This window comes from Microtus pennsylvanicus, chromosome 12, assembly GCF_037038515.1.
Source record: "Microtus pennsylvanicus isolate mMicPen1 chromosome 12, mMicPen1.hap1, whole genome shotgun sequence".
In the NCBI taxonomy this organism is placed as follows: Eukaryota; Metazoa; Chordata; class Mammalia; order Rodentia; family Cricetidae; genus Microtus; species Microtus pennsylvanicus.
This window is the reverse complement of record NC_134590.1, coordinates 8,354,497-8,382,081: the sequence shown is the minus strand read 5'-3', so window position 1 is coordinate 8,382,081 and position 27,585 is coordinate 8,354,497. Positions and strand designations below refer to the sequence as shown.

At 45.8% G+C, this 27,585-nt stretch overlaps 1 protein-coding gene across 1 annotated transcript; it reads left to right on the top strand.

Moving 5' to 3' along the window:
• The first annotated feature begins 67 nt into the window (after positions 1-67).
• Positions 68-27,235, top strand: Enoph1 (enolase-phosphatase 1). Its single transcript, XM_075943426.1, has 7 exons — positions 68-374; positions 17,177-17,278; positions 18,384-18,586; positions 20,973-21,105; positions 24,316-24,439; positions 25,802-26,759; positions 26,849-27,235. Exons 1-6 carry the CDS (start codon positions 291-293, stop codon positions 25,936-25,938), a joined length of 783 nt encoding a protein of 260 aa, XP_075799541.1. The 5' UTR covers positions 68-290; the 3' UTR covers positions 25,939-26,759; positions 26,849-27,235.
• The last annotated feature ends 350 nt before the right edge of the window (positions 27,236-27,585 follow it).

Below are 27,585 nucleotides of genomic sequence, written 5' to 3'. Positions count from 1 at the left end.
TGGCCAATCGGCGCACGCGCCCTGTTTTCCACGCCCCCTGGGGACCCCGGAGCACCGCCCCTCAGCCTGCTCACGTGGTCCGGGCCTGCGCTGCTCCTCTGCTCTTTGGGGTGCAGCACCTAGGGCGGCTTGCTCTGCCATCGCGGGTCCCCGGAGCCGGCCTCTGTGCTTTCTCGCTTCTAGTCGCTCGTCGCTGCCAGCGCTCCGACCGTTGCTGGGCGTCCCGGGGCGCAGGCGGCGCTCTCCCGTTTACCAGCGAGGCCGAGCCCGTGGTAGCATCCGGCAGGGAAATGGTTGTGGTTTCGGTGCCCGCCGAAGTCACAGTTATCCTGTTAGATATCGAAGGTACCACAACCCCGATTGCTTTCGTGAAGGTGAGGGGCGGAAGGGAGCGGCGGAGTTATTTGTGCCTAAAAGCGTCTGAAAAAGAAATTTTAAGTGTTGCGGATTTTGCCTGCGGGCTCGAGGAGACGTAATGTGGATTTGCGTCTCTGGAATGGGGAAGAGAGACGCTGCGGGGGTGCTTTTCCTCGCGCCACCATCTTCTGCCTTCCCTGTCCTTGCTTTTGGCTAGGAAGAGAAGGATAGGAAGAAGTGGAGGTGGTCTCAGCAAAGACTTGGGGGAAGGCAGGTTAGCTGGGAGGAGTTGGGATGACGGCAGCGTCCGTGGCCTGGCAGGTAGGTGTGTACCCCGTCGCCTGGTGCCTCAGCGTCCACCACGTGCTGGGTTGCAGCCTGGAGAGATAGTGGCCTTGGTTAGTGGTCTTTGAGGTTTAGGTCTTCCCAGTGCAAAAGATAGAAAGGAAAGTTTTTCCGGTGGCTCTGGTACCTTGGGATCATTGCTTTCCGCACCATGTCTCCTGTGCTGGTAAGTGACTGAGCTGTGTACATGCTTACTTCTCTTGACTTCCAGAACACTAGACTTAAATTCCATTCATTGTCCCTAGAAAACCACGCTTTGCTTTCTTCCACGTACTCAATTTAATCACCCGTATTAACTGCAGATGTTTATGTAGAATAGCTGAGATAGGATAGGGGAAATTTCTATCGTCTAGTAAATTGTGCAGCCTGTTTTAAGTTCTCTTTTGGTTGTTCACGTTTTACAATTACCCAATTTTCTGAGTGTAGATCATAATATTTGTACACAATTTTAGATTTCCAAATGTAACAGCTACCTTGTTTTTGTTTTTATTTTTATTTATTTTTGTAAGGCAGAGTCACTCCCTCAATTTATAACCCAGGTTGACCTCATCCTCCAGGCAATCCTGCCTCATCCTCCAGGGCTGAGATTATAGACAAGTGTCACCAAACCTGGCAGCTGTCTACTCCCTCCACCCCCACCCCCCAGAAGAGTTATGGTGCTTTGGACGCATAATGGAGGTCCAGAAAAAGTCCACTTGGCCGCCATTTCCCCGAGATTTTAATTACAGAAGAGAGCAGTGGGAAATTTCAAGACTGCGTAAATGCTGAAAAGTGCATCCGTTCTCATGTTATAGAACTAGCTGCTTTGTGGGGAGGGGGCGGGGGGGGGGGAGGCAGGCATAGGGGTTATAGGCTGTGTGAGTCCTCAGGAGGGCGGCTAGCACCAGGTAAGAAATGCTTAGAAAGTCTGAGGGACTAAGCTTTGGAACCCTCTGAAGAGAATGACCCAGTCACATCCGTCTCCAGCTTTTCAGCATGGAGCTGGGAGTTTAAAGGTGTTCTGTTAAAACATTGTTAGTCAGGTAGGTCTTGTTTCCTGCTGTTTACATATGAGATTTAAACTTGTCTTCAAAATTATGAAGATGTATGCGCTATCCGAATTTAATAAGGTTCCAAAAGGTTGCCTTGGATTCGAACCCATAAACTGTCATGATTAAAACCTCTTACTCTTGACTGGACGGGCTCATTGGTAGAAGCTTATCCAGCATGGTGTTAAAACAGCCAGACATTAGGTGTCTCAGGGGTTTTTTATTGCTGTGAAGAGACACCATGACTGTGGCAACTCTTACAAAGGAAAACATTTAATTGAGGGGGCTCGCTTGCAGTTTCATAGGTTCGGTTCATTATCATCAGAGCTTGGAGCATGACAGCATGCAGGCAGATGCATGCTGGAGGAATAGCTGAGAATCCGGCTTCTTGTAGGCAAAGGAAGTGGGCTGTCACACTGAGTGAAGCTTGAGCAAAGATACCTCAAAGCCCACCCCCACAGTGACCTACTTCCTCCAACAAGACCATACACACCTACTCCAACAAGGCCACACCTCCTAGTAGTGCTACTCCCATTCGGGGGCCATTTTCTTTCAAACCACCACACTAAGTATTGTGTTGAAGGTCTGTGATCCCATTACTAAGGAGGTAGGCACTGGAGAATTCCAAGGTCATCCTTAGCTAAAGAGCAAATTTGAGGCTAGTCTGGGCTGCATAAGACTCTGTTTTAAAAAAGAGCCACTCAATATTTCTGTTATTGCACCTAAAAATTTATTTCATGTGCAAAGACCACTTTGTCTTTTTTTCCCCCCTGTGGTGAAGTAATGAGCATTTCCTTGAGCCTTCTTTTAGCCTGTGAAGACAAACTAGCACCAGTCAGCAGTTTTCGTGGTTATCTTACTTGGGAAACCAGCTATCGCCGCTGAGCTTGGGGAAAATTCTCATTTGATAAAATGCTTGCTGTTTCATGCCTTTTCTCTCGTTGCATGTAAAAACAGTGTGATAGTATTAATCAGTACTGAATCATTACCTCAGAGGGAACTCCCACAAGGTTCGGTCCTTGTTTTCATGAAATGATGGTCCTGTTTTCATGCCGATCGGTGCACAGCCTTGTTTTATGTGTTTCCGTTTGCTGTAGTGTGTGTGTGTGTGTGTGTGTGTGTGTGTGTGTGTAGGGAGACTCATTAGTACTGCAGTATAGCCATGTGTGTTTTCTCCACACGGTACTTCATGGCTGCCTTGAGCTGGGGAAGCACTAACAGCACATGGACACTCGCTGCCATTTTTAAAGCACAGCCACCAATTACGTGATGAACGGCAAATTGTTTGAATTGTTTGCGTGGGAGCTTAAGTAGGCGTCCTTTGTTTCTCCTCCCGGTCAACTGGGCTGCGGGCATCTTATCCTTGGGAAACCTTAGCGGTCTTTGTTTGCTTTTTGTTTTTTTGTTTTTTTTTTTTGATATGATAACAAGCATGTGGAGAGTCTGAGGCAGGAGGATTGTGAGTTTTAGGGCAGCTTAGGGTGCATAGCGAGACTTTATCTCCAAAGACAAAAATTAAGTATTCCGTCTAATGTATAATTCCAGGAAAGGGCTCATGTAGATCGTGTGATTCAAGATTACAGTTTAGTGGTTCATTTTTTAGAATATTACCTTTTATGATATAGAACATGATCTATAATCTTTTAAAAAGATTTGACACTTGAATTTTTTATATTTGTTTTGTGTATGTGTATGTCTGAAGGTCGGAGGACAGCCTGTGGGAGTATGTTATCTCTTTCCACCATGTGGTTGTTAGGCTTGGGAGCAAGCACCTTTACCTGCTGAGCCATCCTGCTGGCCCAGGCTTTGCTTAGAAAAGATTGCGATGGCGAGGGTTATCAAAGCAGTGCTCAGGGCTGGAATTTGAACTTTGAGAATTAGATACTTGTTGGTTATGAACAAAAGAGGTTATGGTTAACCAAAATTCCCTCAGTTTTCAGTTCAAAATCTCTCAGAGCTGGGGAGATGGTGTAGTTAGCAAAGTATTGATCGCATGAACCTGAGGACCTGAGTTCTGACCTAGAACACATGTAAAAAGTAAAAAAAGCAAAACAATACCGAGCAAACAAAAGCTCACCAAATCTGGATCATTCCTGTAATTCCTGTGGACCCCAGGGCTCTGCTGGCCCGCCAGTCTCATCAACACAGCAAGCTCCAGATGGAGTCAGAGTTGCTGTCCCTAAGGTGAACAAGTGCTTGGCTTTGCTTTCTTGTCTCCAGAGGTACATCCACCCCCTCTTCCAAGCCCCTTGCTATTAATGTTCAGTTGGAATCCAGGGAGTTGGTGCTAGTGAGCTCTGCCACTTGACGGCCTGGATGACCTTACCTTGGTACTCGATTTGAGTAGCTTGTAATTGAGTTCTGGATATACTTTGGGACAACAGTAAACCCTCTTGGAACCTCAGCTTCTTCATCTAAATAGATGGATAGAATAAATGTGAGTTCTCTACACCCCCCTCCCCCTCATTAGAGTCTAGGAATCTGGGCCTGGCTGACACTCAGAAACTCACTGAGGATCTGACATTCTGTCTGCTGAGTTACTTTTAAAAACCTTACTCCACACCCACTGAGACAGTGGGGCTGATCTATTGGGAGCTCACCAAGGCCAGCTGGACTGTGACTGAAAAAGCATGGGATAAAACCGGACTCTCTGAACATGGCGGACAATGAGGGCTGATGAGAAGCCAAGGACAATGGCATGGGGTTTTGATCCTACTTCATGTTCTGGCTTTGTGGGAGCCTAGCCAGTTTGGATGTTCACCTTCCTAGACATGGATGGAGGGGGGAGGACCTTGGACTTTCCACAGGGCAGAGAACCCCGACTGCTCTTTGGACTGGAGAGGGAGGGGGAGAGGGGTGGGGGGAGGGGGAGAAGGGTGGGAGGAGGGGGAGGGAAATGGGAGGCTGGAGGAGGCGGAAACTTTTTTTTTCTTTTTCTCAATAAAAAATTTAAAAAAAAAAAAGATTGCCAGAGACGGCAAACCAAGAAAAAAGAAACCTTACTCCAGTTCTTAGCCGGTTGTAATGATCCCAGTTCCTAGCCGGTTGTAATGACCCCAGTTCCTAGCTGGTTGCAATGACCCCAGTTCCTAGCTGGTTGCAATGACCCCAGTTCCTAGCTGGTTGTAATGACCCCAGTTCCTAGCTGGTTGTAATGACCCCAGTTCCTAGCTGGTTGCAATGACCCCAGTTCCTAGCTGGTTGTAATGACCCCAGTTCCTAGCTGGTTGCAATGATCCCAGTTCCTAGCTGGTTGTAATAATTCTAGTTCCTAGCTGGTTATAATGATCCCAGTTCCTAGCTGGTTGTAATGACCCCAGTTCCTAGCTGGTTGTTATAATAACTTGTTGTGGTGACTCATAACTCATAAGCTAGGGTTTATCTTTTCTTTAGTTACAGTTAACCTCCAGAACAGAATTTATGAGTTGGGCCACTTTTATTTGGAGTGCAGATACCAGTTTTCAAAAGGGAACCCATTGTTTGGGTTCTGCCTCGCTCACCTCCCTGGGACAGGGATAGTTTGTGAGCCCTTCTGGCCCCCAGGGCACCGTGGCAATGTGCATCTCTTAGTTTCTGATCTTGTCCTCGAGAAAGATGTTTAGTCCTCAGTACTGTAACTGCTTGGAGGTTCTGGAGATAGTGTGGCCGTTCTGTGAAGCAATTCCCTTGTTAGAAGTGTCCAAAATAAGCTTGGGAGGCAGTTATTTTAGTCTGGTATGGAGGCACATCCCTGTTATCCTGGAGGCTGTGACAGGAAGATCATGAGTTGGAGAACGGTTTAGGCTCGACATTACTCCATACCTTTAAAAAATTAAAATTAAAAGGAAATTTTTAATTTAATTAATCCTTTCAATTAATCAAATTAAAAGAAAAATCACAGTAAGCGTAGAGCGCGTTTGCCAGTGAGCCCAGCAGAATAGGTGATGGGAGCCTCACTTCTCACCAGTAGAGCATGCCGAGATCATTGCCACAGGCTTGCTGGTTTCACTGGCATGTGTCCATACTGCAGAGACAGTGGTCAGATGATGAAGTTAGTAGATCTTAGGGAGCCATAGAATGTAATGGTATGAATTGTCTAATTCACATCCTCCAGCCACTCTGCGGGTGAATATTATGAATGAATATGCTGAGACTCAGAGGCTTGGGTTGAATCGCCCCTCCCATTCCCCTCCCTCCATCTGCTGGGTATGAAACTGTGTGTGGGCATGACAAATTAGCACGTTCTACCCACCCCCCGAGCTTTATCCTCAGCACACGGTACTATTTTTGAAGGGAGAAAAAGGGCAACATTATAATTTACGTATATGATAAAACTAAGTTGTTCTTGCATGGGTGGGTAGCTTTCTCCGAAGTCACAGGAACTCCTTGTCCTCTGTATGAAGCTGCCTTGAGACGACGCCTCCCATGTTAAAGGCAGCCTCATTCAGAGCGCTTGCCTTTACAGCCAGTGTTGCGCTGTCTCCCAATAAACACTTCTACCTGCTTTGAGCTAAGTGAATGCTTTACTTTTTTCTTTCTTCCTTTTTTCTTTTTTGGGTTTTCAAGACAAAGTTTCTCTGTCTAGCATTGCCTGTTCTGGAACTTGCTCTGTAGACCAGGCTGACCTCATATTTACAGAGATCTACCTGCCTCTACCTCCCAAATACTAAAGGTGTGCACCAACATCTTTACCAAACTCTTTAGCCATAGTTATGTATGACTAGCTACTCTTGGCTATTGCATTTATTTTCTCATAATTTCATTTAGGATAAATGGCTTCTAATTTGTTTTTATGGTGAGTAGCTTTTTAAAATATTACCAATAAGCCCTGTGTGGTTGCATGTGTCTATTATGCTAGCACTCAGGTTCTTGAGTTTCAGACCAACCTGGGCTAAGAGTCTGTCTCACACCTGACCAAAAAATACTTTTTAAATCTAAATTTATTGTTGACACAGGGCCTCACAAAGCTCAGGCTAGCCTCCAGCTTCCTCCATAGCCAAGGATGACCTGAAACTCCTGATTCTTTGGCCTTTACCCGAGCTCTGGGATTATAGGCATGTTGCTGTTACATGGATTGACTTTTTAAAAGTTAAACTTTATCAGTTTTGTGCTCTATTATAATTACATGTTTTGGGCTGGTGATATGCTTCACTGGGTAAAGGCATTTGCCTGCAATCCTCATGACCTGAGTTTATCCCCAGGGCCCATGAAGGAAAGAACAGACTCCTGACTGGTACACACATGTGTTGATGGAGGTTTCTGTTCCACCCAGTTCTACAGCCATTCAGTCCCAAAGAAACACACAGAGGCTTACATTAATCATAAACTAGTTGGCCTATTAGCTCAGGTTTCTTATTAACTCTTACATCCTACATTAACCCATAATTCTTGTCTGTATCAGTGACATGGGTTGTTACCTTTTATCAGCAAGGCATTCTCATCTTGCTTCCTCTGCATCTGGGTTACAACAGCAGACTCAACTTTTCCACTTCCCAGATCTCCTGGTCTGGTTGCTTGCTTCTACTTCCTGCTTAGTCACCCTGCTTATACTTTCTGCCTGGCTACTGGCCAAGCAGTGTTTTATTAAAACAAGTAACAGATCTTTACAAAGTACAGGACCATTGTCCCACAACATCCCCCCCACACACACCTTTTTCTTTTTATTTATTGTTTTGAGTCAGGGTATCTCTGTGTATCTTTGGCTGTCCTGGAACTCACTCTGTAGACCAGTCTGTTTTTGAACTCAGAGAGAGCTGCCTGCCTCTGCCTCCCAAGTGCTGGGATTAAAGGTGTGTACCACCATACTCAACTACTTGCTTTCTCTCTCTTTTTTTTAAAACAGACTTTATTTTTTTTCTTTTCTCTCCCAAGAGAAAATACATATTTTTTAAACACACTGTGACCGTTTAGAGGTTTTCTTCATCTTTTAATCTATCTTTACTGTAAATCTTTTTCTGACCACATGAGTCTTTAACTTGCTAAGCCATGTGGCTAGGATTAAAGCCGTGGCTTTGATGACTGGCTCCACCCCATTCCTTAGTTTTCTCAGAGTCTAGCTTCATGACAGAGGTACTGGTGGGAGCCATGTTTATTGCCAGAACTCTATGGAGTTTCAAGGTCCCTGCCACCACCTAGAAGCATGCTCTCAGCTATTCATAAAACACCATTTAAGTGTTTGCTGGCGGGTCCTCTTAACACAGCTCAAGGTTTTTGCAGTTAAAGCTGAGTCAGGAAGCCTGTCTTAAATGAGACGCACTTGCCTCTAGCAAACAGAGCCCACCCAAGAAAATACTGCTACCAAGAAGCTGTGCTTAACTGTTTTGTGTGTGTGTGTGTGTGTGTGTGTGTGTGTGTGTGTCTAGAATTACTTCCTAAACTCTCAGGTTTTAATGGATTTAGCTGTCCATGTTGGCACCATTTGTTGCCAGAGTTTCTGTCTGCCTGATCCCGCAGCCGTTCAGCCCCAATGAAACACACAGAGGTCTACATTAATTATAAACTGGTTGGCCTATTAGCTAAGACTTCTTATTAGCTAATTCTTTTATTTTTATTTTTTTTTGGATTTTCGAGACAGGGTTTCTCTGTAGCTTTTGGTTCCTGTCCTGGAACTAGCTTTTCTAGACCAGGCTGGCCTCGAACTCACAGAGATCCTCCTGCCTCTGCCTCCCGAGTGCTGGGATTAAAGGTGTGCGCCACCACCGCCCGGCTTATTAGCTAATTCTTACATCTTAAAGTAGCCCATGATTCTTGTCTGTGTTAGCCACATGACTTGGTACCTTTATCAGTGAGGCGTTCTCACCTTCTTCCTCTGTGCCTGGCTTCCTCTGTGATGACTGCTGACTCAGCCTTTCCACTTCCCAGAATTCTACTCTGGGTGCCCCACCTATACTTCCCGCCTGGCTACTGGCCGGTCAGCGTTTTATTAAAACAAGTGACCGATCTTTATAAAGTACAAGACCATTGTCACACAACACACATGCTGTGGAACACAGAATGCAGTATGGACGCTCACTTGTACTCCCAGTACCAGAGACCAGGTTAGGGAGGTGATCAGGAGAGTTGGAGCTCATTTCAGCCTGCACTAGAGTAGACCTTGGCCTAAAAAGAAAGATAGATGAAGTTATATCTTTCCAAAGTTTTTAGTTAGACTATATTAATTATAAAGTATGGGCTCATTATGATAGTTTCATACATGTATGTACTATGACCATACTCTCCATAACCCTTTCTTGCCATCTCCCTACGCTCGCTAAACCCCTGCCTCTTCTGACCAGTCCCCCTTCATTCATGACTTTTTTCTTTTTTTGGTGACCCACTGAGTGAGTTTAGTTGCCACAACACTGAAGAAAACACCCCATCTCCCCACCACCCACTCACTGGTGTAGAGCAGCAGGAGGAGGTGGAGCAAAGGTAGGGAGACCCACCCAGAGGGCACCCTACCAGAGCCGTTCTCCTTCCCTTTGTGTTTTATATTGCCCACAACAGGGTTTTACGTTTGGTATTGCGTTTTATTTCTTGCTTAGAAAATTGATTTGTTTTTAAGAACCACTAAGCCATTTCATTTCCCTTTTCCTTTGATCTTAGGGAGACAGTGGCCTCTCGGTATTGCCCGTGTTATCTTATGTTCTGGGTAAACAATTCTTGAGGTCTCAGCCTCTATCACTCGTCCTCTCTGGTTCCCCTGGAAGACTTTAACGGACTTTCTTTAAGTAGCTGCGCACTGTTCCTAGGAGGAATCTCTCGTCGCCCATCTTCTTCAAAGAGAACTTGAATAAATATTGCAGCCACTGTTTTATTTTTATTGATCCTGTGATGTTTTCATTAAAACAACCACAGCCATAAAGCACATCCATATTTTGACTTCTAAACATTTACGAGGCAGCTTCTACAGTTAGATCGTCAGAAACGTTGTCTTAATGGCTCCATGAGCTGTCATTGAGCTGCGTGGAATAATATAGATTGCTGTTTGCACGGTATCTCCGTCAGCACTTAGTGGAGTTAGTTAATCATAGTTCCCTGAAAAGCAAACACTCTCATAAAGATTTCCAGCCTCCCCTACCCCCAGAGATTAAACCTACCCTTGCACATGCCAGACAAGCACTTTGCCGCTCCGCTGTTGTCCTGCCCCTAACCTTTTGTTCTGTGTGCTGCTAAGACTAAATCCCTTATACGTCTGGTGCACTAAAAACACGTAGGTTTATTTGTAGGCTCCAGGGTTAACAGCATCATGGTTTTCATACTAGAATATTATGAAATTGCCAGCAAATGTGTTATAACTAAAATTAAAAGTTATGATCATTCTGGAATTACTTTTTAGGCCTGAACATTTCATTGGATTGTGTATTAAGCACTAGCTTTTTCAGTTTAATTTTCTTTTGAGATAGGTCTCTCTAAGTAGACCAGCCTGGCCTTGTTCTGGATGTCTGGTCCCCCTCCCCTGTTGGAATTAAAGGCATGTACCACCACACCTGGCTTCCGTTTCCTTCCTAAACTTTTTTTTATTACATATAGGTACTTTGCATGTTTGTATATGATTGAAGATACTTGTGAAGCCAGTTTTCTCCTCCCACCATATGGGTCCCAGGGTACTGGACTTGGTGGCAAGTGCCTTCACCCAGTGAGCCAGCCCCCCTTTTTTTGTTTTTTTTTTTAATGGTGTGTGTGTGTATATATAGGGGTGTGTGAGAGAGGGAGGGAGGGTATATGACTGGTGTGTGTGTGTGAACACGCTTACACATATGTCCATGGAGTCCAGAGGCATCAGATCTCGTGGAGCTGTAGTTATAGGTGGTCCAGCAGTCTAACGTGGATTCTGGGAATTGAACTCTGGACTTCTGGAAAGAATAATGTGTGTTGTTAACCCTGAGCCATTTTCCGGCTCCCATGTGTGCATACATACACATGGATGTATGGAGCACAGGGCCTCTTACACTTCAACTCTGTGTGTCCCCAGCCCCACTGCTAGCTTTAGAAGGCATGTTCTAGAGTGTTATATATGTGTAATGGTATATGGTGTAATTAATTATTGGCCATTTCCGTAAGCACCTTAAAGGCATTTTATGTTACATAGAAACCGAATATGTGTTCAAGAATGGATGAAATCTTCAGAATGCACTGTCTGTTTCTCTGCTGTGCAGTAGTACTTTCTCACCAAGTAGGACAGACAGAGAGCTAACACATGGCCACTAGATGATGCAAACATGCTGGGTGTCTTTCTTTTTACTCTGCCTTCTAGCTTCCTGTTTATCCCACCATGGGGTGGGAGGCTTTATAGGTAAGGATGGGGGCACGATGGATGAGAAGCTGGTTTAAATAGTCTCTAGCGTTTCAGGCTTTCTCCAAAAGTTTACAGTTGTCTCACACTTTGCACCTCTTCTCTGGGAGTTCTCCGAGAAGAGTGGCTGCAAACTTCTGACCCCACTATTTCCCCACTACACGCACACCTGCCCAGATTTCTAATACATACCCAGACCCTTGTTTTGGTTTTAAGGAAAATTATGCACACCAAGAAAACAGTTTTGTTCATATTGATCTATTAACTATTAGATATTCTAACTTTATTCCATGGCTGTTACTGGTAACTTCAGTTTTCTGCAGAGTACCCATGTGTATTTGTATGTGTATGTGAGTGTAGTGTGTGTGGGAGAGAAAGAGAGAGAGCGTAGTGTGTGTGTGGGAAAGTATAGTGTGTGTGTATGTGTATGCGTGTGTGTCCATTCGTTAGTGCAGTGGCTCAGAAGCTTTGGAGGGGCCCCATGAAGTGAGCAGGCAGTGTCACCTGCAGCACACTGGGTGTACTGGTCCTGGAGGTGGGATCGGGAAAGGTGTGCATTTGTTTCCATACATGATGGTAGTATGTGCTCACGCTGTGTGACCTGAAGGACCTGTTTTAATTACATAAGATATAAGAGAACTCATACATTATGGTAGCATGTGCTAATGCCATGTGACCTGGAAGACCCGTTCTAATTACATAAGACATAGAGAACCCATACATGATGGCAGCGTGTGCTGATGCCGTGTGACCTGGAGGACCTGTTCTAATTACATAAGACACAGTGATCCCACTTTGCCAGGAAGAGGATTGTATATTTTCAGGGCCTTCTGTGCACTCTGGTGTGGTATGGATATATTTGAAAACCTGTTATTTTTACACTGAGTAGACCAGGTGACTAGGCCTGAGAGCCTTTTCTGATCGCGGTGTATCTGTGTGGAAATTAGTTTGGATTAACGTCTAACCTCTAGTCCTACATAAGTATTTATCATATTGGAATTAACACTGAGCAGTAGAGGACTTTTCATTGTGTTATAGTTTTGGTTGTGAGCCCAGCCTTTAATGGCCGAGCCGTCTCTCCAGCCTGTTAATTATTACTATTATTATTGCTGTTTTGTTTCTGAGACAAGCTCTCATTGTGTAGCTCTGCCTGGCCTAGAACTCATAGAAGTCCATGCTCTACCACACCTGACGAAGGACTTTTCATTTTAAGGAGGAGCAGTAAACTTCAGTACTTTGTTCATATGAATATCAACATGAAAAATGTTTGTTTAGGGAAACATGTTAGAAGAGTGCATTTTCTTTTCTTTCTTTCTTTTTTTTTTGAGACCGAGTTTCTCTGTAGCTATGCCTGGAACTAGCTCTTGTAGACCAGGCTGGCCTTGAACTCACAGAGATGTGCTGGGATTAAAGGCGGTGCACCACCACTGCCTGGCAGAGGAGTGCATTTTCAAGCAATATTTTATCTATTAATAAACAATTTTAGTTACTTCTTCCCTGCTGGACCAACAGTGACAAAGTCCTGATGGGGAGGTGACAGGGAATGAGAAGATAGAGGGGGGAATATATATGTGTGTGTGTGTGTGTGTCTATAAATGCTGGGTTCTGGCCGTCTTGCACAAACTTTGTTTTATGTCAAGCAAGTTTATTAAAAAGTACAGCATCATATATACTGTTTGCAAGGGAAAAATGGACAAGGTCAGCAGAGAGCCAAATCATACAATGTGTCAGCAGAGAGCACAGGACGCCTCAGACTCAGCTGCCTTAGAACTGATAACCACAGCCAAGGAGGAAGAGGTGGGTCTTCAGAAGCCGCAACCTTGACTCCTCTGAGGCACTGGCTCCAGCCCTCAACCAGTCCTGCCAAGTCCACTCCTGTGTCAGGGCCTGGTATGCCCCAACATAGAAACTATTTTTCCTTAACGAGACACAATTCACACAGCCATCTCGGAAGGGCATCTCAGGCTTTATCCATCCTGAAGATCCACCCGCATTTATTATACCAAACACCTTTTATCCCCCAAGTAAGCCAAGGTGGATACCCATTAATATTCTCTTTCCAGGGGACGTGGGGCTACCGAAACACCTGCAACTTAAGTCACCAGCTTTGGAAACAACACCTCTCCCCAGGCGATCTACATTTTAACAGAGGAGAAGGAGCCATACATCCTGGCCTTTGTCAGGTGGCTAGCTTGTTTGGCAGGATTGCAGCTGCCTTGGAAATTAAGCATGGCCAGAGAGCCCGTCTGTAAACATTTTGTATGAAATATAGGCCCACAGCTCCTCTGAGGCGCTGGCTCCAGCCCTCAACCAGTCCTGCCAAATCCACTCCTGGACAAGGACACTGAGCCCTTTGTCCCTTTGTCTTTTCATTGGGGCCTCTGAAGAAGTCTTAGGTCGGTCCGACTCCCACACCATCTACCATTTCTCCTCTTCAGCTATCCCCCAACATTTGCCCTTCCTGACTATTTATCATCTTTCTCTCCTCTTTTGAAAATAATATCCCACAGGGTCCATGTAGTGCTGCTCATGTGCCCATGTACTGGAGCAGCGTGTCCTCGGTAGCTTTGTCAACTTGACATCACCTAGAGTCATCAGGGAAGAAGCCCTTTATCATTGCTTAGACCAGATTGGCCTGAGGGGGACTATCTTGATTATTGATTGATTGGGGGTGGGGTCCAGCTCTCTGGACAGCACCATCCTTGGCAGTGACCCTGGACTGTATAAGAAGCTAGCAAAGCAGTCTTCTTCCAGAGCTTTGCTTCATGCTCCTGCTTGAGCTCCTGTCCTCACTTCCCCTATGGCTGTCTTAGTTAAGGTTTCCCTTGTATGATGAAACACCATGACCAAAAGCAAGCTGGAGAGGAAAGGGTTTATTTGTCTTCAAAAGGAAGTCACAACAGAAGCTCAAGCAGGGCAGGAACTTGGAGGCAGGAGCTGATGTAGAGGGCGTGGAAAATGCTGCTTACTGGCTTGCTCAACTTGCTTTCTTATAGAACCCACCATCACCAGCGCAGGGATGGCAACACCCATAATGGGCTGGGACCTCCCCCATAAAAATACCCTACAGACTTGCTTGCTGCTGAACCTTATGGAGGGAGGCATTTCTTTAACTGAGGTTCCCTCCTCTTTGATGACTCTAGATTACCTCAAGTTGACATAAAACTAGCCAACACAATGGTGGACTGAGACCTGAACATAAAAGCCAAATAAATCCTTCCTCCCGGGCTGGAGAGATGGCTCAGTGGCTAAGAGCACTGGCTGCTCTTCCAGAGGTCCCGAGTTCAATTCCCATCACCCACATGGTGGCTCACAACTCTCTTTAATGAGATCTGGTGCCCTCTTCTGGTCCTCAGGCATACATGCAGGCAGAACACTATACATAATAAAAAATAAAGTCTTTTAAAAAAAATTCTTCCTCCCTTAAGTTGGTCTTTGTCAAAATGTTTTATCACAGCAACAGAAATTGGAACAGTGGGCAGTTGGGGGAGGCTGCTTTTTCATTTCCCGGCTGCCTAGAGTCCCAAAATAATCACACATAAATCTATATTAATTGTAGTACTGTTTTGGGGGCCAGCCCCAACAAAAATACCTTTCTCCAGAGTGGAGGTATGGAAATTTAGGAATATAGTAAAATGTACAAAGACGCGAACAAAAATAATAAAATACAGAAACCTATAGGACAGGATCAGTAGGGAACTTTTCAGTGGTTGCCAGTGTTTAATTTCCAACTGGTTAATATACCCCAACAGCAAAAGGTAGGAGTAAAACAAAAGACTGCATTGACATACCAATTGAAAGTCACAGAGTACATTCATCACACTCACTCCCTAGACTCACCCTAGACCAAACCACTCCCTGGGTAGAATCCCAAGTGATTTCTTTAAAGGTCTGTCCTATCCCTTTAAGAGACAATATCAACATCTTAGTGTTCTGTGAAGGTACTTTGACTTTTCAGGTTCCGTAGAAGTTCCCAGAACACTCAAGGGTTTTGAGTTAATAGTTTTAGAATTTTTGTTTGGTTCTGTTACCATTTTCCTTCGGTTTCTTTTCTATGCCAAAATGAGAGCATGTGAGCTGGGTGTGGTAGCCTGTGCCTATAGTACCTGTAGTACTATAGTGCCTATAGTACCAGTACTCACTAGGTCAAGGCACATACGGGAGTTCTAGGCTAGCCTGGACAACATAGCAAACTTAGGTAGCAAAATACCGCCCCCCACAAACTCTGTGTATTTCTTATTTTTGTAGAATTTATTAAACTAAAGTACCATTTAGCCAGGCATGGTGTTGTATACCTATAATCTGGGAGGCTGAGGCATAAGGATTGCAAATGTGAGGCCAGTCTAGGCCCAATAGTGAGCCCCATCTCAAGAAGGCGAGTTTTTAATGAACAGAATGAATTTAATCAGGCTTGTTGAATTTAACTCATTATAGAGTCTCACTTAAAATATAAGATCTCTGCAGTATGGATATACCGCACATGGGTTCTGCACTCAAGGTTGGATTTCTTCCGAAGACTGGCTGCACCACCTCATCCTGAACCTGCACGGTGCCCACTGTACTTGGCTGGTTCCCCCACTGCACTGCAGGAAAACCTTTGCACCTGCAGCTCCTTGAGCTCGTTGGCAGTGGGGGCTGGGCCTTCTCTTTGTAACCCACTTCTCCACTCCCTACTGAAGCATTACCATATCTTGATAATAGTAGACGATTGAAAGAAGCTGCTACATGTGCCGTAATATAATTTGAAGAGATACATGTATGTTTAGACATGTTAACTAAAGAGGATCCAAGAGTTATTAGTGTATCAGTAGAGCTTCTGCTTAGCAGGCTAAGGGCTCGGGGTTCAGTCCTCTGCACCAAACAATACTTTAAAAACTAAGTCATTTATGTGGTGTTTTGCTTGCATGCATGTCTGTGCACTACATGCTGGCAAGTTCTCTGGGAGGACAGAAGAGGGTGTGGGGTCCCTCGGGTCTTTGTTACAGTTGGTTGTGAGACCGATGTGGATTCGGGAATCAAATCCGGGTCCTCTGCAAGAGCCAGTTCTTAACTGTGGAGCCATCTCTTTAGCCTAGCCCCCAAATAAATAACATTTTGATCAATGAGAGATTATAGTCTCAGTGCATGAGTTACTGACATATTATTTGTTAATGAATTGCTTTGCATATAATTTTGTCTTCTGTTTGGTTTTTTAGTTTTGTTTTTGTTTTGTTTTGTTTTTTCGAGACAGGGTTTCTCTGTGGTTTTGGAGCCTGTCCTGGAACTAGCTCTTGTAGACCAGGCTGGTCTCGAACTCACAGAGATCCGCCTGCCTCTGCCTCCCGAGTGCTGGGATTAAAGGCGTGCGCCACCACCGCCCGGCTGGTTTTTTAGTTTTTTGAGACAGGGTCTCGCATTGTACACCATACTGGCCTGGAACTCACTCACTGTATGTCTGAGGTTAGCTCACTCTGGGGCCGTTCCTCCTGTCTCAGTCTCCCAAGTGTGTACTCACAAGTGCAGGGCCTCACGCCTGCTGCATGTCCGTAGAGTGCTCTCTAGGAATCCGAACCAAGAAAGCCACCTCCTCTCCTACATTGTCATGTCTTACCGTCCAGCAGATGTCTGAGTCGGCCTCAGGATGGAGAGGGTTATTGGTTAAAGGCACCTGCTGCTCTTGCTAAGGACCCACATTCCGTTCCCAGCATCCACATGGTAGCTCGCAACGTCTTAACTCTAGTTCCAGAGCACCTGGTGTCCTCTGGGCATACGTACAAAGGGCCACACCCATACGCATAAAATAAAAATGAATAATAAAAAACAAAACAAAAATAAAGCAAGCAAACAGAAAGAATTTATGGTCTAACATGTAGTCTGAGAGTTAGCAGATTTGCATAAATAGCTGGGGAACTTGGTCTTTCTGGGCTACATGGTCTCAGCTCTGCCATTGTGGCCCCCAAATAGCCGGAGACTGTAAGTAAATGACTGTGGTTGAATTTCAATAAAACTTGATAAATGGAAGCAGGACCAGCTTGCCAGTTACTGCTCTGGTGTCCTTGTTTTACTCTCCTTGTGTCCCACTGGGAGACCCACAGCAGCGATTTCCGTTCAGATTCCACTGCTGAAGTTGTTAGATGAGATTATAAAACACAGCTTACATGGTACAATTTAAAGAATAACATTCTTTTTCTTCCTGTCGTACCTTTTTCCCCAGGACACCTTATTTCCGTACATCAAAGAGAATGTCAAGGAGTACCTGCAGACACACTGGGACGAGGAGGAGTGTCAGCAGGATGTCAGCCTGCTGAGGAAACAGGTCAGGACCCCTCTTCCACATCCCAGAGTCTCAGAGTGGAGGGAACACGCTGTGAGCGCTGTCAGTCAGCGCCCTGGATGCTGAGGGGTGGAAGCTGCAGGGCCTTGTGGGCCTAGCCATCCACAGCATGTCATAAAGCAAGCGAGTCATAGCAACTCGTCTGCGGAGTTGCTTCTCTCAGAGGCTGTTTATAAACTTGGGCCTTTCTGGTAGAGTCCAAGAGGTTTGGTAGAGTCATCACATCTCATCGATGTCACCAGGTGACAGCACCTTGTCACTTTCTTCTGTCCTACCTCATGGCATGAAACTACCCCCTAACGGGCTCACAGGTCCCCACACCGTGCCTCTCTGCCGGACTTCTCAACCAGACTGCGCTCTGTCGCTCCAGTCAGTCTGTGTACTTTTTCCTTCCACATGGTGTGCTGGCGTCAGTGGCAAAGATCTTCATGGTGTGTGGCCCTCACCAGCCGTTTTCCTACACTGGATTGTGGAATGCTCTCTAAAAAACAGGTCTTTTATTTATGGTGAGAAGTTAGGTTTAGAAATAATTGTAACATCCATTGAATCATGCAGTGTTTGGGTTTGCTGAGTTTTCTGGATAATGTGAGGTCAGTGTGAAATAATCCCCTTCATCTTTTTATTGTCTCAAAAATGTTCCATACATACATATTTCATGTTCAGATAATGCATTACATTGTTACAGAGTCCTTGTATATGCATTTCTTTTAATTATGTGTATGTGTGTGCGTGCGTGCATGCATGCATCTATATACACACATGCCATGGTTCACTTGTGGAGGTCAGAGCACAAATTGAGAGAGTCATTTCTCTCCTTTTGATCATGTGGGTCCCCCAGAGATTGAACTCAGGTCATCAGGCTTAGTGGCAAGTGCTTTTTACCTAGTGATCCATATTTGCCAGATCATTCCTTTAAGAATAATTTTTAACAGTTCTCAGGATAATTGATAGAGAAAACTGATCTGCCTGGTTTTGCTCTATCTTTTTAAATATAACTACGCATGGGTATGTGTGTGTGTGCAAGCATATGTGTGTAAGACTCTTTAAATATATGCATGAACAGAGTTGATTTGTTTCTGATTTAAAGGCTGAAGAAGATGCGCACCTGGATGGCGCTGTTCCGATCCCCGTGGCGTCTGGAAATGCAGTGGATGATCTCCAGCGGATGATCCAGGCCGTGGTGGACAACGTGTACTGGCAGATGTCTCATGACCGGAAGACCACGGCGCTCAAACAGCTGCAGGGTCACATGTGGAAGGCAGCTTTCGCAGCGGGCCGCATGAAGGCAGAGTATGTGCTCTAACGCTAAACCATTTCCCAGGCCTCAGATCCACAGCTCCCCCCTCCCCGCCCCCCCCCTTCCTCTTTCTCCCGCGTAAAGTTGCTAGGTGTGATAATACACCTTTAAATCCTAGCACTTAGGCAGAGGCATGAAGCACAAATTCTAATTGTTCTTAATAAAAATTCAGAGTCAGCTATCAGGGGGTGAAAGCTGAAGGATCAGAGAAGCAGAGTGGCCAGCCACTAGAGTTTTTACAACCCTACCAATGCTCAGACCATAGGGGCGATCCTGTCCTCAGACTGCACTGAGCTCCTGTCTCCTCCCACCTTATATTCTTCTCCACCCGATCATATCACTCCTGTCTCCACCTCCCTACTGCTGGGATTGAAGGTGTGGGATCTCAAGTGCTGGGATCACCTTTGTGTGAGCTCTATTTCTCTTTTAGACAGATTCAATCTTGTGTAGCCCAGGGTGGCCTTGAACTCACAGAGATCCCTCTGCCCCTGTCCCCCAAGTCCTGGGATTAAAGGTGTGTGCCACCGTCCCCTGGCCTCTAGCTCTGCACTCTGATCTTCAGGCAAGCCTGATCGGTTAAAACACAGAGTCAGGCAGGTTCTGGGCATGGCAAACCAAGGCTACATAGAGAGACCCTGTCTCAAGAAAGGTCAGATTGATGTTGCTCTCATTGTAGCTAATGAGTTGTTTTCTTTCCCTCTGGAAGCTGTGTCCCCCAGATCTGTGCTTTTGTGGGAGGTGAAAGACTTTGGTTCTGTTTATTAATTCAGCTGGTGTGGTGTTGGGAGCTGGCCTTCCTGAGCCTTCTGTGGGCTAGCCAGGTCACAGCTACCCTGTGGCAGGCCCATAGCGACACCAGTGACAACACTCGATGACAGCACTGGGGGTCACTTCTCCAGCCGTCATGCTTTTTGCTGCTGAGAGAAGCGAGAGGGCTCAGCAGTCGGCTGGGCAGTTACCAGTCCTGGGAGACCCAGTGCCCACTCTGACTGCCATGGGCACATACATACATTGTGCATGCAAAACAGTCAAACACATAAAATAATAAACATCAGAAAGAGAGAGAAGTAAGCCTGTGAAACCGTGTTACTTTGAGTTAGTCCCTGGCACTGTTACCTCCTCTGCTCTTTGAGCACCTTCATAATCTCAGAGTCTGTTTCTTCTCCTGCCGAGCGTTGTATTGCTGAGACTGAACAACAAATGGTAACAGTTGTAGACCTGTGAGATGGCTTAGTGAGCAAGGGTTCTTGCTGCCAAGGCTGACACCCTGAGTTCAGTCCCTGGAGCCACACTGTGGAAGGAGATGAATGACTTCTGCAGGTTAACCTTTGACCTTGATATGTGTGCTATGGCATGTGCCGGTGTGTGCAGGTATATGTCTGCACTTGCATGTACATGCACACAGAGACACACACAGTTGGTACAAATATTAAAGATAGGGTCTCATCATATGTATATCCTAGGCCTGGACTTGCAGTCTAGCCAGCAGAGCTTCACCCTGGGATTTTCCTGCACCGGCCTTCTCAGGGCTGGAATTTATGGTGTGCTTCCACACCCAGCTGACCCGAGAGGGTCTTTTTAAAGGATTTTAGTCAGTTGCTTTATGTAAATCCTCAGGTTGAAGGCCATTTTCAGCTGCCTGTTTTTTTGTTTGTTTTTTGTATTTTTTATATTTTGTTTTGTTAAATGAGAGGTCTGTGTCTGCGACAAGATCTGCCTATTAAAGGAAGCATTGCTGTCCCAGGGTGTGACCTTACATATGTGCAGGAAGTACTCTTACATATGTGCGGGATGGGGAGGAAAGCATTTTCATGGCTTCTCAAAGAACAGTGAAGGTAAATAAGTCTGTTCTTACAAATTGCATCAATTAAGCAATAATATTGTTCATGGTGTTTATATTTAGCTCCTTGAGAATGAAAACATAGTCACTTTCTTAACTTTATTATTTATTTATGTAAGTTTTTGGCCTTACACACTTACGTCTGTAAGTACATCACACACATGCCTGGTGCCCGTGGAGGTCAGAAGAAGGCATTGGATTCCCTAGAACAGAGTTACAGGCGTTTGCGAGCCTCCATGTGGGTGCTGGGAGAGGAACACTAAGTGCTCGTGCATCTGAGCTGTGTCTGCCCATTTCTTTCTTATTTCATCTCTTCATACTTTTCTATTGTCAAGTGCTATCCTCTCCACGAAACTTGTTGCTTCTACTCTGTGATCCTGGAACTCAGTGACCTGTGTCTTAGGACCACAGGAGTTTCCTGTCTCGTGGAGCGGCTTCTCAGGTTACCCCAGGGCAGAGAGGCATAGCAACTGCGTATCCTCTGATTTTCACCTGGCTCCATGGTGTTTCTGCTTTCTAATTAGCTGCTTTCCCTCCAGGTTCTTCGCAGATGTGGTCCCAGCAGTCAGAAGGTGGAGAGAGGCTGGAATGAAGGTGTACATCTATTCTTCAGGGAGTGTGGAGGCTCAGAAGCTGCTCTTTGGGCATTCCACAGAAGGGGATATCCTTGAGGTCGGTTACTTGGTGTTCCAATTTGTTTGCTGTCGCTGTGTTGAATACCATGACCAAAGCCACCTGGGGAGGGTTTATTTGACTTACACTTTCTCATAAAGTCATTTGGGGAGTTAGGGTAGGAACTCAAGCAGGAAGCTGGAGGTGGGCACTGATGCAGAGACCACAAATGAGGGCTGCTCTATTGGTTTGCTCAGCTTGTTTGTTCACGCATCTGAGGGCCACCTGCGCAAGGGTGGTACCACGCACTAATCAAGAAAATGCTCCTCAGATAAGCCCAGAGGCTAATCTGATGGAGAAAATCCCTTAATTGAGGTTTTGTTTTTTTATTTTCTTCAAAGATGACTCTAGTTGGTATCGAATTGACAAACTAACAAGCACCCTTGGATTTTTTTTGTTTTGCTACTGTCAAAACATGAAATATCGACTAGTGAAAAGCATCTACTGAGTAAGCTCCATCGGCAGCTAGACAGGAAAAAGATGTGGGAAACTGAAGGTACCTTGAGTGGAGGGGTGAATGACCTGGGCCAGCAGGTCATCCATCAGTGACAGGTTCCTTAGAAGTGAGTAGGGGGATGAGAAAATGGGATGCTGGGAAAGTTTGGGGTCAGGAGGTCCTGCACAAGCTGATGGTTCACACGGCAAGCGCATCTTACATATAGCTTGCAAGGGGGAAAATGGGGCAGTGCTGGTTGGACGTTAATCAAGCACACTGTACAAGGGGACACAGGATGTCTTAGATGTGCCAGGGACTGAGCACAGCCGCCTTGGGACTGATAACTCCAGTCTCGTGGGAAAGTCAAGTTTCCAGGAACAGAGACCACAACTCCTCTGAGGCCCTGCTTAGAGCCCCAGATTGGACCTTGCCTATCTGCCCCTGAGGGAAGACCGAACTAGGTTCCTTTTGTTCTTTTACCAGGGCCTCTGAGAGAGCCTGGCTCTGCACGGCTTTCTGCAGGTGAACTGTTTCATGTAGTAGCAGCTTTTGAAATAGAAGCCTCTTAAATTTTTCTTGCGCAAGATCACCAGAAGTTTGTTTAAACGTGGGTTCTGGGGCTGGGGCACCTCAGCTGGTAAGTGCTGCTGTGCACGCCGGAGGACCTGAGTTTCACTCCAGCACCATGTAGACGCCAAGCTTCACGGCACACACTTTTTGTAGTAATAGGAGCGCGGGGCTGCGTCCCCAGCACCCCGGCCGCCTGCTAGCTTATGCCTCCAAATAATTACACGGACACTGTATTCTTTTAAGCACTGCTTGGCCCATTAGCTTTAGCCCTTACTGGCTAATTCTCATATCCCGATCAACCCATCTCTAATAATCTGTGTAGCATCAGTCTTACCGGGAAAGATTCTAGCCTACATCCATCCTGGGTCTGAGCTTCATGCGTCTGCCTCAGAGAGCAGAGCTATGCCTCTGCCCGGGAGAGGGGAGCATGGCGTCTCTGCTCCAAAGAGCAGAGCTGTTGAGTCTGAGCTCACTTCCTCTTCCTCCCAGCATTCTGTTCTGCTTACCCCACCCACCTATGTTTTAACATATGAGGCCAAGCAGTTTCTTTATTATAATTAACCAATGACTTTCTGGAGGGCAGTTGCTGAGGTGTAACCACCAAGGTTTCTAGGGAGGTGCTCTGCCACTCAGCTGTGCCACCATCTCTAAAATTAATATTTTCTGGGCCCATCCTCGGTATATAGGGTACAGGTTTTTTTTTTTTTTTTGGATAATGGCATATTCTAATTTCAGTATATGTTCTTTTTTATAGTAGATATAAAACCAGTAATGAGATCTTTTGATCAGCGGTGGCTATTTTCCAAATACAGACAGAAACTTTCTGTCCAGTGAGATGGGCAGTTAGGTCGGCTTGCGTATGGCACAATAATTACCTACTGATTTCAGTAGTGAAAGTCTCATTCTCCAGTTACCACGTGAGGCAAATAGAGGAAATAAGTATGCAAAATCGGTCTCAACTCTTTTAATAGTCAACAAACCAATCAAGCAACCCTGGGGCCTGTGAGATGGCTCAGCAGGTGGATGTGCTTGCCTGGCAAGCCTGACGATCTGAATTCAATTCCTGGAACCCATTTTAAAAAGCCAGACATGGTAGCAGCCTTTGTTATCCCAGCTTTTACGGTGCGCTCGGAAGGAGACAGGGACCACCCAGAAGCCAGTCTAGACTGTGTAGCATACAGAAGCTACAAGAGAGACCCTGGCCTCTCAAGTCCCGGTCCTCATACCTTAGGATTACCTTTTTGTTTTTGATTGTTAAACCTGTTTTTAGTTGGCAAAAGACATTCAGACAGTTGAAGCTGAACCTATTAAATATAAACTTACTTTAATTACTATTGGTTAAATTAGCAAGCATTTTAGTTATGTTTAAGACCTCAAGGGTAGTGTTCAAAGATGTGTTAACTAAAAATTAGAAATGAAGCTGGGTGTGGCTGTGCTTACTAGTAATCCTAGCACTTGGGAATGTTGAGGTGCTCAGGTTCAAGGCCAGCCTTGGCTTCAGTGATGAAAGTTTCTTGAAAGCAGAGTAATAACTAGGGTTCTGGCTAGAGATATCTTTTCACGCTTTGGTTTTTGAGGCAGGGTCTGGGTGTGAATCCCTGGCTGGCCTGGATTGTGCTGTGTGACTCTGGCTGGCCTTGGTAGTGAACCTCCTGCTGGCCTAGAACCGCTGTGATGACAGGCAGGTACCAAAACACGCGACTAGACATCTTTTCCTTCTAGGATCAGAGGGTACTGTCCACAACCTTCTTTTTGTTGTTGTTATTTTTTGTTTTTGTTTTATGAGACTGGGTTTCTCTGTATAACTGCCCTGGCCGTCTTGGAACTCACTCTGTAGATCATGCTGACCTCGAACTCAGAGATCTACCCACCTCTGCCTCCCGAGTACTGGGATTAAAGGCGTGTGCCATCACCGCCCAGACACAACCTTCTTTTTCATCTGGAGCAAAACCCATTCCAAGAAGTAGTTTGAATAGAAACAGTGTTACAGGGCATGCATATTTAAAGGATTTGGGGCATAAAACAATGCCAATGACAACCAAATGAAGCATAGGTTGAACTAGTAGATTTCTTCCAAGTATTTATTTCCATAAACCTTTATGGAATGACGCCTCCGTGACTGGCATGCAGTTCAGAAGGCAGTGAGTGGGCGTGGTTCGCACGTGTAGTGTTTGTGTACTGAGTAGTCCTCCCGTTCTCTCCAGCTTATTGACGGCCACTTCGATACCAAGATTGGACACAAAGTGGAGAGCGAGAGTTACCGGAAGATTGCAGATAGCATCGGGTGTTTAACCAGCAACATCTTGTTTCTCACAGACGTGACTTTAGGTAAGGAACCGGCTGCTCGGTACGTAGTAGTGAGGGAAGCAGCTTGGCGGGAGCAGAGGTTTGGTTTTCTCATGGTTGCTGTGTCAACTCACACAGTCAAAGATCAGGAAGCACAGGAGACCAAAGCAGGTCTGGACCGAACCCTCTCCTGCCTACGCCACCTTTTTCCTGAAGGTCCCACAACCTCCCCGATCTTAGCAACACCTGATGGAGACCAAGTGATGCCAGAGCTGTGGGGAGCAGATCACCATCCCGGTAGAGCAGCTCTCTCATATGTGGATGTCCGCATCATCCTATGGAAGGGTTCAGAGCTAAGAGTGCTTGCTGTGCAGTCATGAGATCCTGAATTCAGTTCCCCAGGAGCAATATAACCAAGTATGGCATTGAGTCAGGCTGACAGTTGAAAAGTTATGAGCCTACCACTTGCTTAGCTCAGTCTTTATATCTGAAGACTGGGACAGAGGTAATGGTGTAAGTTATTTTGAGTTGTTGGGAACTGTGTGAGAACAGGAGCTGCATGAAGATAGGAATCCTATTTGTTCACACGTCTCTCGTCCAACTGTGGCTCCTAGCACACAGTAGATGCTTTTACAGATGGTAGCTTTTGTCTTTTGCATAAAGATAAAATGGAGAGATGAATGTAAGCCACAGTGTATTAGAGATATCCACTGTAGCACCTAGCCTTCCTGAGCTAATATGACAGGTCTTGTTTTTCCTCCCTGCCGCCCAGCACCACCCTAGTCCCTGATCATAAGGTCCCCGCAGTCTAAGGAGGGTAAACAGTAATAAGCTCAGCCATGTCCCAGTGAGCATAGTGGGTGAGGCACACGCAGCTGCTGTAATACAGGGATGGTGACCCTGGATGTGTCCTGTTGAGTGGAATTTTGAAGAGCAGGAATTTGTCAGGCAGAAAAGATGTGGAATCTAGGCAGGGGCATGACATGCATGCTGGGGCCTGAGGTGAGAGTGTGTTCTTTGGGCCGGTTAGATCATAGGTCGCCTTTGTTCTCTGTCTACTTCATTGGTGTTAGACCCTACAGCTTGCCCTTTGAGAAACAGCTCAGCTGTCTGGGGCTAATATGTAGGACTGGATAGAGAGCGTGGGCCAGAGCAGGCCTGTTACGTTCGTCAGTCATAGTACAGGATGAGCCGTGTTCTCTGTCGTCATGTGCAGTCAGGTGCTTTCTAGCATAGAATTAACATATATGTAAAGAATGATACAAATGCCTCAAGGTGTCCGTCTTTCAGCTGCAAGAAAAGCCAGGGCCCAACTCACTTCTTGATCTCTCTCCAGCGACTTGGCTCGTCTCAGGCGTCAGGTTTGCTGCATCTCACCTGTCACCTGTCCTTTGCTTCTCGCAGAGGCCAGTGCTGCTGAGGAAGCAGATGTGCATGTCGCTGTGGTGGTGAGACCCGGCAACGCGGGACTAACAGATGATGAGAAAACATACTACAACCTCATCACGTCCTTCAGCGAGCTCTACCTGCCGTCAACATAGAGCGGGTTCTGAGGAAGACCAAACTGTCCCCCTAATGTCTAGCTTTATTCTAATTGTAAAAGTAACTTACTTGTGTGTACACACAGACATATGCAAGTGTATATACATGTCTGTGTGCTCAGATCAATTTCCATGGCACATGTGTGAGCAAAGTAGTCAGTTCTGTGAGAACCAAATTCATGTAAAGATGCTTTATGTGTGGACCATAACTCTAACTCTTACCAAGGCCAGAGTGTATTTGATAGAAGAAAATCAAATGTGTGATATTTATCAAATTGTTTATTAAAATGGAAAGCTAGTTTTGAGAAATTATTATCCAGAGACCTTGTTATTTTAAAAACTGGAAGTGCTTCACAGGCATTCGTAAGAGGAATCCCTGACTCTGCCTTGTGAACTTGAATCAGACTGCTGCACTCAGACTCACGAGACAGAGCCATTGGTTCTCAGACTCGTTTCCCCGCGTGCACAAGACAGGGCCATTGGTTCTCAGACTCGCTTCCCGCGTGCACGAGACAGCCATTGGTTCTCAGACTCGCTTCCCGCCTGCACGAGACAGGGCCATTGGTTCTCAGACTCGCTTCCCGCCTGCACGAGACAGGGCCATTGGTTCTGTTCAGACTCGCTTCCCGCGTGCACGAGACAGAGCCATTGGTTCTCAGACTCGCTTCCCGCGTGCACGAGACAGAGCCATTGGTTCTGTTCAGACTCGCTTCCCGCGTGCACGAGACAGGGCCATTGGTGCTGCTCAGACTCGCTTCCCGCGTGCACGAGACAGAGCCATTGGTGCTGCTCAGACTCGCTTCCCACTTGCACGAGACAGGGCCATTGGTTCTGTTCAGACTCGCTTCCCACTTGCACGAGACAGAGCCATTGGTGCTGCTCAGACTCGCTTCCTGCGTACACGAGACAGAGCCATTGGTGCTGCTCAGAGAAGGGAAATTGGTTTTGGTCAGTCAGGTGTCAGATGGTGCTAGGCAGCATGTCCACCTCTAGAGCAGTGTTCGTGGAGCAGCTGAGGTGACGAAGGCTCCGCTCCCCCTGCCAGTGTTAGCACCGTTTTATAGTTGCCTTCTTATGTCTTAGCATAGCTTGAATATATGTTAATGACTATTTTTAAAATGTTTTATTGAAACCAGTGTAACACCACGAAGAACTCTAATGTGTAATATTTCCTCTGAAATGGATGTGCTAGATGTACATTTTATGACAGCATTGTTTATCCCAATGCTCTCCTGACAGGGTTTCATGTCCGTGTCCTGGAATTAATTAATAAAGGCATTTCCCTCTTTCAGTTTCATATGGATTGTGGAGTGTATGTCATGCTGCCAGACGCAGAAAGGAAAGTAAGCCTGGAGCAGCAGAACAGCTGGACTTCTAGTTTCTGCACTCAGTGTGTGATACACGTGTCTCTTTTAACAGGCTATAAATGAAAATCATTACCTAGCTTCAACTTGTATTTAATTCCGGCAGTAAGCATTCATGTATGAGTGGATGTTGTAGCAGGCCGCTTGTTGGTCCCAGCTAGCTTAGACCCACAATAATCACATAGGAACTGTATTAATTAAAACACTGCCTGGCCCATTAACTCTAGCTTCTCATTGGCTAACTCTTACATCTTAATTTAACCCATCTCCGTTAATCTGTGTA